Genomic DNA, 13,599 nt, shown 5'->3' with positions numbered 1-13,599 from the left:
ATCTCTGAATGAACCATGCAGTGTCTCTTCTGAGTGATGCCAGAAGCACTGGTGTACTTTTCACTTTAATCCATAAGAGGGCATCACGGTACAAATAACCTAACAACTGTGGCAAATCCATCTGCTGATAATGTCTTGTCTTCTGATTATTGTAAATAACAGACAAGTTTCAAGCAGCTACGATACAGGTACTTGTATATATGAACAGTATCTCTGTTGTAATATAATATATGATATCCTTTCACTCAAATTTCCCCAATTCAATAGATGATTTTTTTTGATAGCTTTTATATTTATGTTCTTCTTATTATTATTATCATTATTATTATTATTATTATTATTATTATTGTTATTATTATTATTATTATTATTATTATTGTTATTATTATTATTATTATTATTATTATTGTTATTATTATTATTTGGAGCACAACTACCAGTAGTTCTAACATGAGAGTTGTTGAAAAGTTTGCAGATTTAACCATTTAATTTGTCATCATATTTTTTACAAAAAAAAGTCAGACTACATTTAAAAGCAAATATTTTTTAGATTTTTTTTAACCTGGAATAGTTGAAAGTTTACTTTCTAATCAAAAACGCTATCATATAAAATGTCCATGGGGTACATGAGAAACATTTTCCATCTTGTAGAAAAATTGTAAACCTCTGCTTTAAATAATAGAACGTACTAGCAGTTTTTCAGTGACAGAAGTTACACACTGGAGCTTTGAATTGTATACTACGATGTGTAAATCACCCTGTATGGAATGAAGTTATCAAGACCTTGAAATCAAGGGTAATAAAACAATTCAGGTCAAGTACAGTATTACTGAATTACTCCATATATCTGTGCATTGACTGGGCTGGTAGTTCTCCACGCCCTGTGGGCTGGAGACTACATAGACTATAAGTATGCTTCATTCAGCTGTAGCTGTAGTGAGTCCCAGAGAAGGAGGGGAACCTGTGTGCAGGCAACATGACTTCACTAATGCTGGGACTTTTCTGCTGCATTGGAATTCTGACATCAGGGACTTTCTCACAGATTCGGTCAAGGGGCCCCTCTGTAATGAGTCCTGTGGTCCAGCGAGTGTCCCCGCAAGTCACCGCAAGGCTCTACCAGCACTTTGAAGACGGGAAATCTGTTGAACAGACATCTGATGAAGTTCCAAGTGCTGAAATTTTTCAGCAGCTTCCTCGAAGTGATGATTACAGTGCCCAAGGTGTCCAGCAGCAGCAGCTGCACATTGCCACCAACATCCAGGCACAAGACAGGAGGAGAAGTGACAGTGCAGGTGTGTACAGGCTGCAACGTTGCATGTTCTTAATGCTGTGCTTCTGTGCATTTGTCCTGGCATATACAGACAGAATTATATATGAAACCTTTGACTATAATGTATAATCAAGGTTTGGAAATTGCATCCCGTCACTCATTTTGCACTAGACATATGCAGGAAAATGGAAAATCCATCCATCATCTACCGCTTTATCCTCCACCAGAGGGTCACGGGGGGTGCTGTGCCAATCTCAGCTGACATAGAGCGATAGGCGGGGTACACCCTGGACAGTTCGCCAGTCCATCGCAGGGCCACACACATAGAGACAAACAACCATTCACTCTCACACTCACACCTATGGTCAATTTAGAGTGTCCAATTTACTTAATCCCCATATTGCATGTTTTTGGACTGTGGGAGGAAGCCCGAGAACCCGCAGAAAACAAAAAAATTCATTGACAAATTGAAAATAATGAATATTCAAGTATATGTATTTATGTGTGTACATATATATACTGTGTGTGTACAATATATTACAGTACAGTTTACATACATATACGTATGTATGTCCAGTATGTTTGTATGGGTGGGTTGCTGTATATAAAGTATGTCTGACACACACACATGCACACGTTCACCCAGCTGTATTCTGTATATACAATATACCATGTAGTCCACCCACCTATCATGTGTCATGTGACCACTGTTAAAATGCTTTTTCTTCTGCCTTTTTTCGTTTCTCGTGACAAAGCTGGCGGGAGAAATTCCAAGTTGTATCGCTATCAGCCGACCCAGCAACCACGACCAAGGCTCTCCTCACAACTGCAACACAGTGCTGCACCATTCACATCATGGCAGGCCGCTGCAGACTCAAGTGTGTCCCCTGTATTCAGCAGGACTGCCGCAGGTATATTCTAATGTGACTCCTAAAAATGAAAGCTATTAAATTGTGGATTATCTTATTTAATATACATGTAGTGAAAATCAATTATTTCTGAACTTATTGTAGTGGCACAGCTAATAGAAGTATGATCAGTCTCAATGAGCTTTAATTATAATATACTGTAACAACAATATAAGAGCAGTTTTGTACTTGCTCTTATAGGTTTCTGACTAGGGTCAATGCCATTTCTCAAAATGATTTTTGGTAAAACAGATATTTTTGTGATAAATGTCATAACTTCATCAATGTAAAAAATAAATTAATACATATACTGTATATATACATATATATATATATATATACATACATATGTGTGTGTGTGTGTGTGTATATATATATATATATACACATATATACATATATACATTTATACATACATACATATATATACTGTATGTATACATGTGCTTTTATGAAGTAATGGCACATGGTCAAAACCGTAATCTTGCTCATGGGAATAATATCTGGATATTTACTTTCTTATAATACAAAATTTGATGTTGATACTTTAAATCAGTTCAACATCTTGAAAATGTTTATTCTTTTTTTACAGCAATAAGATCCAACTGCAGGAATCGGCCTATAGACCTCGTCTTTATCATAGACAGTTCCCGCAGTGTGCGTCCTGCTGAGTTTGTGAAGGCCAAGGAGTTCCTGGAAGATATGGTGGACAGCTTGGAAATCGGGCCTGACGCTACACGAGTTGGCCTCGTCAATTATGCCAGCACAGTGCAAATTGAGTTCCTGCTCAATACGTATTCTCACAAATCTGCCCTAAAGCAGGCACTGGCTCGAGTTGAGCCCCTCGCTTCGGGCACCATGACAGGCTTGGCCATCAAGACTGCTATGGAAAAAGCATTCACCGCAGAGGCAGGGGCCAGAGTTAGTTCCAGAAATATTGCAAAAGTGGCCTTCATATTGACAGACGGGAGGCCCCAGGACAAGGTGGACGAAGTGTCAGCTGCAGCTCGCGCATCTGGGATAGAGATCTACGCGGTGGGAGTAGACAGAGCTGATTTGATGTCCCTCCGCCTTATGGCCAGCCAACCACATGATGACCATGTCTTCTACGTGGAGACCTATGGTGTTATTGAGAAGCTTACTTCCAAATTTAGGGAAACCTTGTGTGGTAAGGATGATGATGATGACGGGAGTGCAGACACTCCATTAAATGGTGGAAATGATGATTATGAACTAGGCCTAGATCGCAGGAAAGACCAAAATGGAATAAATACTGAAAATGACGATAAAGGAAACAATGGTATGTCAAACCCATCTTTTAAATTTACACGTGATTGTATGGGCAGCACCATAGAGGGAATATCCATCCTAAAGTCAACAGTCCTCTTCTTTGGTCTCAAAGAAAAAAGGCAAAGTAACTATGTACCACCTCTTCCCATTTGCATTTCTATAAAATGGTGTTTACTAACTTGTGAAATGCTGGTAATGGAAAAATGAATGCAGCTGGCATTAAAGAGTCAAAGTTACTGTACTAACCAACATAAAGATGTGCTGAACCAAAGCACTGTCTTCATTCTTGAATACTTTAAGATGGCTGAAATCTAAAATGATGCTGCCTGTACTCTTCACTGGGAGCGCTCTGCTCTTAGCGTTCTGCACTGTATCTTATGCCCCACATTCCCCGCTGACATAGCATATCTGAAAAATGTGCTTAGCTTCCCACATTCATAATTTGGGCTTTTGTCATCAATAACAGCCGCTTATGCTGCAAGGCCAAAACTAATGTAGCTCCTGCTGTATACGACCAAAGAGTTTTCCTGAGAAAAGTCCATAGCTGACTTTGTTCGGCCTGTTTACACCACTGTGTTACACCACTGTGGTACTTCAAGAGTACCTCAATATTCTCTCAAGTGGTACTTGATATAAAACGTTTGAGAACCACTGCTGTAGATAGCTTGGAGTGTATTGAAACATTGCTTGCCTTTAACTTTGTGTTTGCATGGTACTTGCATGGATATTCTGTTACAAAATTATCATTTGCTATAAATAACATAATTTCTTCCTTCCATAAATAAAGCACCAATATAAAGCAACTATAACGTCAGTATACTTGAAGCACAAACTAATTTGCATGTGTCTATATGTAAAATACACAAATAATAAATGTGGATTGCAACTACTAATCCCAAAAACAATGATTCATTAAGCTACTTGTAAGCTAATCAACTGTTGGAATTGTTTATTTGCAGGTGTGGATGCATGTGCACAGGGACACAATTGCCAGCATATTTGTGTCAGCAGTGGAAACTCATACCATTGCAAGTGTCGCTTGGGCTATGTCTTAAACCCTGACAAGAAAACATGCTCACGTAAGTATTTTTTATTTTATTTTTGTCCACTTTCACTGTGTATGTAACTTGCCATCTGCTGAAATTGTGGAAATTTAAAATCCAAAAACAAAATGTAAGATCGCTGATTTTCTATTTGGATTTTCGCATTGGGAAGTGAACACTTTACAAAGCAACACAAACTGTGGATTCCAATCAGAAAAGGCGGTATAGCTGCAAGAAAAAGTAGCAAACATACTCTTAACATATTGTTAACTCACAGATGTGCAGATTCTATTAGGTGAGGGTTTTGTCAAGTGGCAAAAAGTATTATTTCCCTGATGGCAGCCATGTTTTAATTGAGGGTTAGTGGCCATGTCACAGGTGCTGGTTGTATACAAAGCACCAGCACCATGACGTCAGCACTGACTATGTGTCAGTGCCTCATAAACCCTTATCCCTTTATAGCCTTTAATCGTCATGTTTGTGTCCATACTATGTCCACACTAAAACACTGCTTGTGTCACTATGCTGCTAGACTTCCCCCACACCTCAGCTGAGCCTGCAGAGCTTTCTGAAAGGTTCATAGTATAACCATTCTCTTTCAACATTTGTTTCACCTCGTGCGTGTTTCAGATAATGCCATAACAGTGAGAGTTGTGTGGAGCTGATAGACTTCATCAGCATTGTGTGACACCTGACAACGATTTTTATGTAACAGACATTTGTTTATCAAAAGTTACACATTACAACTTTATAAGAGTTAATATATTTGAGTAGATGAGGCAGGAAACTGTGTAAGTCAGAAATGGGGAGATGTGAGTGTCTCTTTTCAGGTTCACATGCATGTGCCCAGGGTCATGACTGCCAACATATTTGTGTCAACAATGGTGACTCATACACCTGCTGGTGTCAAGTGGGACATGTGTTGAATGCAGACCAGAGAACATGTTCACGTAAGAACATTTATTCATTCCTTTGTTTGCTACTGTTTATCCTTAAAGGGTTGTGGGGAGAGCTGGAGCCAATCCTAGTTGTTTATTATAAATACACAGATCTGTGTGCACATCAAATATAATGACCTCTTTTATTTGTTTAATTGGAATGAGTTTTATAGCTATGGGGTGTTTTTCCAGGTTCTGAGCCATGTGCCAATGGACATGACTGCCAGCACATTTGTCTTAACAGTGATGACTCGTACATCTGCAAGTGTCGAGTCGGATATGTGTTGAATACAGACCAGAAAACATGCTCACGTAAGAACAAATATTTGTGGTGAAGTTTGCAGATACTGTATATGTTGATGGAATGTATAAAAATATATTTGTATGGCTTCATCTTACAGCTGTAAGCATTGGTCAGTCACATTTTGCTGAAATAAACAGCAGATGCTTTACTGTTTATGAACAGTACCAGTTGCCAATAAAATCACTGTGTCATGACTTCCATAATGACAGAGCTAACGTCAGTGTAGTGCAGTGTTTCCCAGACTTTCTACATTGGGACCAAAATCCAGCAAATTTGTTTTGGGACCCAAAAGATTTTTCCAGTGATCCATATGTGGTTCCTGACCCAGTGTTTGAGAACCACTGATGTAGTGTTTCTTGTCAGGTTTAGGTACATGTTCCTGTGCTGATTTCTACTTAATTTCTACTTAAATTCTACCACAAATGTAGAATTTAATATGTTGACTGTGAATCAAAGAACATTTGTATGTTGGCACAGATTATCTTCAGATTTATAAAAAAAAAATTGTTCCTGGACATGGGAATAGTTAAAGATATTTCCTTGGCAATTGATGAGGTTGTTGTGGTACCATTACACACTGGCGTCAGTTTCAGTTGTAGTGGTTGCTGCTTGAATTTGTGGTATTTTCAAAGGTAGGGATGTGTCATATATTTGGAGGGGTGTTGGATTTCATGGAGCTGGAGTTTAACCACTTGTTCTTGTAATCTGTAATTGGATTAAATGATCTACAAATAGGAGTATCTCTTTTTAGATTCAGATTCATGTGCGCTGGGACATGACTGTCAACAAATCTGTGTCGGTGAATACAACTCATACACGTGCAAGTGTCAAGAAGGATATGTGTTGAATGCAGATCAAAAAACATGCACAAGTAAGAGCCCAAACCCTATTAGTTTTCATTTGTCTGGAGACCACTGTGTGATTATTCTATATTCTTGAGAAGACATACAGTAGATTCCTTGCTAATGGTAATTTAATTACATCTGTCAAGGAAGTAATGCTGTAGATGCTAGCTGTGAAAGTGTCTATTTTCAGGTTTGGATGCTTGTGACCAAGAACATGAGTGCCAACACATTTGTGTCCAAAGTCGCTATTCTTACATTTGCAAGTGTCGTGAAGGATTTGTGCTGAATATCGACCAGAAAACATGCTCACGTAAGATAATCCATTTCATTTATACTGTATTTATCTAAAGCTGGACTTACCCATACCCATGACTTACATGACTGTGTGGTCATGATTTCAATAGTTAATGGAATGGTAGCACATGCAGACTGAGCATGTATCATGTTAGTCATTTCATTTAGAGAGTCAATTTCAAGAATGAGTGTCTCGTTTCAGGTTCAGATTCATGTTCCCACATAAATGACTGCCAACATATTTGTGTCAATAATAATGACTCATACATCTGCAAATGTCGAGAGGGATATGTGTTGAATGCAGACCAGAAAACATGCTCACGTAAGAACCTTCAATTTCACCTAATGTATACTGTACTTGTTATGCATGTCTTTGTGCCAGTTGTCCATTGTTCCACATGTTGTCTGGATGGGACACGGCTAATGCACAAATGTATTGCATGTATTGGAATCGTTGATGATATAATGCATATTCTGTAAGTCATAGGACGGGCTCCCACAAGAGACATCATTTTCTTGTTTCTGCATTTTACATTTACATCTACCAGCCCCAAGCTTAAAAGGGACCCCAAGAGCAGATGAAAAGCAACACAATTGTACTTTTAATATCCATTATTTAAAATCCATTATTTGCTAAAGTCCTTTTTGACGGTGTTATGTTGTTTTTGTAAATTATTATCAAATCCTTCATAATCCCTCTTTTAATTGCCTATTAAAACATGAAATAATGTAAAGTAAATTTGAATAAACTTAAATCAATCTAGACATACATTTACTAATAGGATGGTTTTATTGTGTAATCAAGGATAATGTAAGCCCTTTTGCCTGAGGCCCCCAAAGTCCATTATGATGTCCCTCAGAGGATTAGAAATTAGAAAATAATTTCAACAACAAATTTTATCGCATGTAGTTTGTTCCAAATAGTTTAGGACAGTTGGTAGTAAATTTCTATTGAGTGGAGGCTGAGAAAGTATCATGATCCAAATCACATCTGTCCTGACGTCCTCTGATCCTGCTGCATTTTCACAATGAACTCAAAGTTTTTTTACACTTCTCAACACTGAGCAAAACACAATTTATATTTTCTAAGGGCAAAAATCTAAAAAGCTACATTTAATACCAGGTCTGAACATAGCCTAAAAATCGAACTTCAAAAAAACATGAACTATCACTCTAACAGATTAGGACAATCAATAGAGACTTAATGTTGGTAGACTCAGAGGTATTGCAAAGAGTTTGGCTCCAGAAGTGTTCCTTGACATCTGGTTGTGGAAGAGCCAGAGAAAGTCTCCTACAGCCCAGTTGTTATAACATATGGACATGTCATGTCCATATCTCTTGTTCCTATGGACATGACTGCCAGCACATATGTGTCAACAGTGGGAACTCGTACATGTGCAAGTGTCCAGCGGGTTATGTGTTGAATCCAGAGAAGAAAACATGTTCACGTAAGAACTTAGACTTTTCTCGTAGATGTGCCGATGTGTTCAGCATTTGCCTCAAAATTCATCGTCATAGGTGCTTGATCATGGTATTCCATCTTTGTTTCTTTCACCTACTAAAGGTTTCTCTGAATGATTAATACAGTAAGTTGTGGGATTGTCTCTTTTCAGGTTCAGATATATGTGGCCGAGGACATGATTGCCAACATATTTGTGTCGACAGTGATGACTCTTACATCTGCAAGTGTCGAGCAGGATATGTGTTGAAGGCAGACAGGAAAACATGCTCACGTAAGATCTTGGACCCTTTTAACATATTGTCCAGGGATCTTATTGGCTGAATTGAAAGATTAAAAATAAAGCATTGGAGGAATTTCTCTGGTAAGCTTTGCTCATTCTGATCAACCACAAACTTGGAAAGAGATGGAAATTTGAATAGCCATGGTCCACAATGGCTTAAGGATTCTTGACTGATATAGCCAGTCAGTCAGATATGGAAGTGTCCTGTTGACTGGAGCAGTAAGGGGGTCCACTTTTTTAAGGAATGTGACCATTGACTCTCCAAAACTTTAAGGGATGTATTCTATATGTTTTCTATAGTGATTAAACTGATATGTGAGCTTTTCTTCTTCAGTTTCTGCTTCAGGTGCATGTGCCCAGGGACATGACTGCCAGCACATATGTGTCAACAGTGGGAACTCGTACATGTGCAAGTGTCCAGCGGGTTATGTGTTGAATGCAGATAAGAAAACGTGTTCACGTAAGAACTTAGACTTTTCTCGTAGATGTGTTCAGCATTTGCCTCAAAATTAATAGGTGCTTGATCATGGTATTCCATCATTGTTTCTTTTGTCTACTAAAGGTTTCTCTGAATGATTAATACAGTTAGATGTGGGATTGTCTCTTTGCAGGTTCAGATATATGTGGCCGAGGACATGACTGCCAACATATTTGTGTCGACAGTGATGACTCTTACATCTGCAAGTGTCGAGCAGGATATGTGTTGAAGGCAGACAAGAAAACATGCTCACGTAAGATCTTGGACCCTTCTAACAGATTTTCCAGGGATCTTATTGGCTGAATTGAAAGATTAAAAATAAAGCATTGGAGGAATTTCTCTGGTAAGCTTTGCTCATTCTGATCAACCACAAACATGGAAAGAGATGGAAATTTGAATAGCCATGGTCAACAATGGCTTAAGGATTCTTGACTGATATAGCCAGTCAGTCAGATATGGAAGTGTCCTGTTGACTGGAGCAGTAAGGGGGTCCACTTTTTTTAGGAAGGAATTAAGGAATGTTTTCTATATGTTTAACTGAGATGTGAGCTTTTCTTCTTCAGTTTCTGCTTCAGATGCATGTGCCCAGGGACACGACTGCCAGCACATATGTGTCAACAGTGGGAACTCGTACATGTGCAAGTGTCGAGTGGGATATGTCCTGAATGTGAATCGCAAAACATGCTCACGTAAGTAAAGCCCTCAAATTATTTGTAAAAAGTTTTTTTTTTTTTTTAAATCGTTCTGGAATGTCCCTCTGAAATGACAGTGCTTACAAAAATGCATACAAATGTAAAACACAGTGCTGAAAATTGTCCTGCAGATGAAAAGGAATACAGAATAGAATATGAGAAAAATCTAAAAATCATACCTCCCCATCCTCCTGAATGCCAAATCAAAAATAAGAAAATGAGAGCTTGCCAAGAAGCACTGATCCCAAACTTAAACAGAACTAAAGACAATGTCAATAAAGAAAAAAAAACACAAATTAGATAATGTGCAAATATAGAAGATATGTCTCAACAGGTAAAAGTCAAATGATAAAATTAAAATTAACCTGGAATTTGAGAGTAAAATTGAATTCAACATTTTAAACTTTAAAAAAGATATGGTATTTGTATAAATGCCAGATAAATGGCATTAAATCAAGTGCAACAATAACCATAACATTTGGATAAATCACTGTAAAACTGACACAGACATACATTAATTTCAATTTAAAATAGTAATTATGATACAAAGGTAATGGCAATAATTTATAATTATCTTAGTCACTACTTCCAACACTTCCAGACAGAACCCTTCCATCTGCAGCACTGCATCATAGTTGCCATCATCCTACTCAACATTATGCAATTGTTATTGCCTTGATTGGTTTTAACATTTCTGACTTCTTTTGTTGTCCGTGTACATGATGTACATGAACGTGATCCACTAAGGTTTCAATGCAGTGCAGTGCACCAAGATAGATAGATTAAAAAATAAATCTTTTAACATTTAAATGATGTGTAAATCAATGTATGTTCAGATTTTTAAATCTATGTAATTAGCTTTTATGTTTCTGTTTTAAAATGAGGCTCTGTTGTTTGATTCCATCAATGTTTTGGGAATAATAATGTTGAGACTTGGTCAGTTAGATGTGAAAGTGTCTCTTTTCAGGCTCAAATTCATGCGCTCACGGACATAACTGTCAACATATTTGTATCAACAATGGTGATTCCTTCAGCTGCAAGTGTCGATCCGGATATGTGCTAAATGCCGACCAGATAACATGCTCACGTAAGAATGTTCTTTCTTTTCAAATAAAAAAAACATTCGCAGAGATGTTTTTGTGAAACCTAGGTTGTATGTGATGTATACGTTTCCACAGCCCAGCATTTATCACCAAAGCCCTGCACTTTAAGTTGTCTATTGCAACATGTATTGTAATCATGGCCATTGTTTCCATGACTATTCCAGACAAATACTGTATATCAACAAAGGCTTCTTGAATTCTCTTTTCCTATACGATTATTGAAAAAGGTTTGGGTTAATGAGTGACTTTGTAATGCGGTGTATTGAGTCATAGATTAATAAATAAATAAAAAAATAAATGTACCAATAAAATATATTTCATTATGTAATCAATGTAATTAATACAAAAGTGCCCCAAACATGATTACATCATATGTTGTTAATGATACACATAAACTCATATTGTTAAATCAATATCCATTGGGATTTTGACACTTACAGTATATATATATATATATATGTATATATATATATATATATGTATATATATATATATATATATATATATATATACATATATACATATAGGATTTGCCAGCTTCAAAATATTACATGAAGCCAGTGAAAAACTACACACTATCACTGCACAGTTTTGTTTGTTTCCTACTGAGCAGCCGAGTGAATTATCACAAAGAAGCAAACACTAAACATGGTGAAACATGACAGGAATGTTTTCAGCTGTCTCTGTACATCTTCTCTCTCTCTCTCAGAGGAAATGAGAGGTGAAATAAGTCAAGACGCCTGCATGTGTGAAGCTCAGATTGCCTTCCAGAGAAAAGTACAGTTGACCATTCAGGAGCTGAGCAGAAAACATATCCTTTTTGCATCTCACATGATGAGGCTTGGGTTCTACTGTGTCCTAGAGAACCAGTGCTATTTTACTTTCCTGCAAACCAATAGAAAGTTTGAATTTAAAGCTGGAATGCATACGTTTTTGTGATATTTGTTTCTGTTGATGTTGCCTTTGTTTGTTCTTTGTGAACCTAAACAATGTAAAGTTTTTTGTATAATCTGAAAACAAGCTCTGCCAAGCAAAACTATCAAACCTGACTGTGTATACAACAGCAGGGCAGAGGTGGGCGGGTACAAGAAGCATTTATTCTGTTAAATTGCTGAATGACTGTGAGCAGTAGAGCTCACTTCGTCAATTATTTGTGTTTACAGTCATACTCCAACCTGATGGAGTCGTCTGGCTTTACTATGACAATATTACTGTTGCCTCCATCTGCCTTTACATATAACAAATCACTTCCTGTGTGCAGTGCAGACATGTCAATCTAAACACTGCTATACATCAAAGAGAACAAAGAAAGAGTCGTGTGGAGCTGATCGACATAATCAGTATTGTGTGAACTTATTTCACAATAGTTTGAGTGTCACAGATATTTGTTGCATATGTTTAAAAGTTACAAAGTACAGTTACAGTTAATACATATGTAACACATTTGTAACATTATATACAGTAGTTTCTCAGGTATATGAGGCAAAACTATCATCAGGACATAAGGGGTTTGTGGGTGGATAACAGTGGAGAGTGAGATGTCTGCTAAGTAGTAGACCACTGTTCAAGACCACATCAGGACCAAATACTGCCACCTCTTACAAGTAGTGATAGTACTGACTGAGTTTCAATACTTTTGTATTATAACCTTTTATAAACGCCAGAGCTGCTTCGTAGCTTTTCTCTCTCCACCTATATATATAATAATAATAATATATAATATAATATTTTCAGTTGATTTAAAGTTTGATATTTCTATATCCTCTCCAATAATAAATGGTGGAATTGTGGCATGTTTTTTTTTCCCTTGACTGTTTGTTTACTTGAAGAACTTTCAGACAAAGTGAAGCTGATTGAAGAAGAAGAGCAGTATTAAGAACAGCGATGCTGTCAGAAGACCTCACTTTTTTCATACTGTCAAAATATCTTCAGTGTTTAATTTAATCTGTTAAGTGTGTTAAATTTAGTATTGCTTTGTCATGTAGTATAGTAATAAAATGATGTCTTATTATTATGATGATGATCATAAAGTTGCATTTTTGGCATTGTTATTACCACTGACAAGTCAGGTTAAGCGTGTAAATGTCGACATGTACCTGTGTATTTGTAAGATAAGCAACAGTTACTCCTATCACTGTTTATGTATTGTAAAATAGTCTTTGTCCATTATACATCCCACTACCTTCACTTTAAGGGATTTTCATGATCAGAGTTTTTGTGTAGTTAGAACACAGACTCCATCCATACCTGTAAAAGCATTGTTGCTGTTTGTCTGCTTGCCACATTATTATTTTTTATTGTTATTGTTGTTATTATTATTATCGTCAATAATAATAATAATGATAATAATAATAATAATAATAATAATAACAATAGTTTCACTTTATTGTCATTTTCATGTATTTGTCTTTGTATGTTTTCTCTACGGAAGCTGCATGTGGAAAATAAATATTTGTAAACACTATATCCAATTTGTCTCATGCATTGTGCATTATATAAACTAAGATCTATCTAACTATCTATCTATCCATCAATAACGAAATTTAGATTAATTGATAAATTGGTAACTGATAAATTACTTTGAGTGTCTTTTTAAATGACATTTCTTTAAGCTTCTTAAATGTGAAATGTAAAAGGAACACACACACACACGGAGAGGAGCGGTATCTCTCGATTGCGAACAAATAAACTA

At 36.8% G+C, this 13,599-nt stretch overlaps 1 protein-coding gene across 9 annotated transcripts; it reads left to right on the top strand.

The window, feature by feature from the left end:
* Window positions 1-946: 946 nt before the first annotated feature.
* Window positions 947-13,373, top strand: LOC131445071 (matrilin-3-like). Of its 9 annotated transcripts, none has more exons than XR_009233797.1 (14): window positions 947-1,292; window positions 2,026-2,181; window positions 2,771-3,346; window positions 4,428-4,547; window positions 5,342-5,461; window positions 5,642-5,761; window positions 6,505-6,624; window positions 6,789-6,908; window positions 7,095-7,214; window positions 8,506-8,625; window positions 8,969-9,365; window positions 9,676-9,801; window positions 10,772-10,891; window positions 11,617-11,715. XR_009233797.1 is itself a non-coding variant. In XM_058615878.1 (9 exons), the coding sequence occupies exons 1-9, from the start codon at window positions 977-979 to the stop codon at window positions 12,781-12,783; spliced, it is 1,821 nt and encodes a 606-aa protein (XP_058471861.1). In that variant the 5' UTR covers window positions 947-976; the 3' UTR covers window positions 12,784-13,373. The 9 variants fall into 9 exon arrangements, 2 of the variants coding, with proteins under 2 accessions (XP_058471861.1, XP_058471860.1); XR_009233795.1 differs by having other exon boundaries at window positions 2,771-3,478; XR_009233796.1 differs by lacking the exon at window positions 6,505-6,624 and having other exon boundaries at window positions 2,771-3,478.
* Window positions 13,374-13,599: the final 226 nt, after the last annotated feature.

Source organism: Solea solea, chromosome 18 (genome assembly GCF_958295425.1).
Source record: "Solea solea chromosome 18, fSolSol10.1, whole genome shotgun sequence".
In the NCBI taxonomy this organism is placed as follows: Eukaryota; Metazoa; Chordata; class Actinopteri; order Pleuronectiformes; family Soleidae; genus Solea; species Solea solea.
Note: the sequence above shows the minus strand (reverse complement) of the source record. Positions and strands in the feature narration are given on the sequence as shown.

Excerpts from the sequence above, each read along its gene's own strand:
- LOC131445071 (XM_058615878.1), top strand. The coding sequence starts at position 977 with ATGACTTCACTAATGCTGGGACTTTTCTGCTGCATTGGAATTCTGACA. Across the intron at positions 1,293-2,025 it reads GAGGAGAAGTGACAGTGCAG|CTGGCGGGAGAAATTCCAAG; the intron begins GTGTGTACAGGC and ends CTCGTGACAAAG. Across the intron at positions 4,548-5,341 it reads TGACAAGAAAACATGCTCAC|GTTCACATGCATGTGCCCAG; the intron begins GTAAGTATTTTT and ends GTCTCTTTTCAG.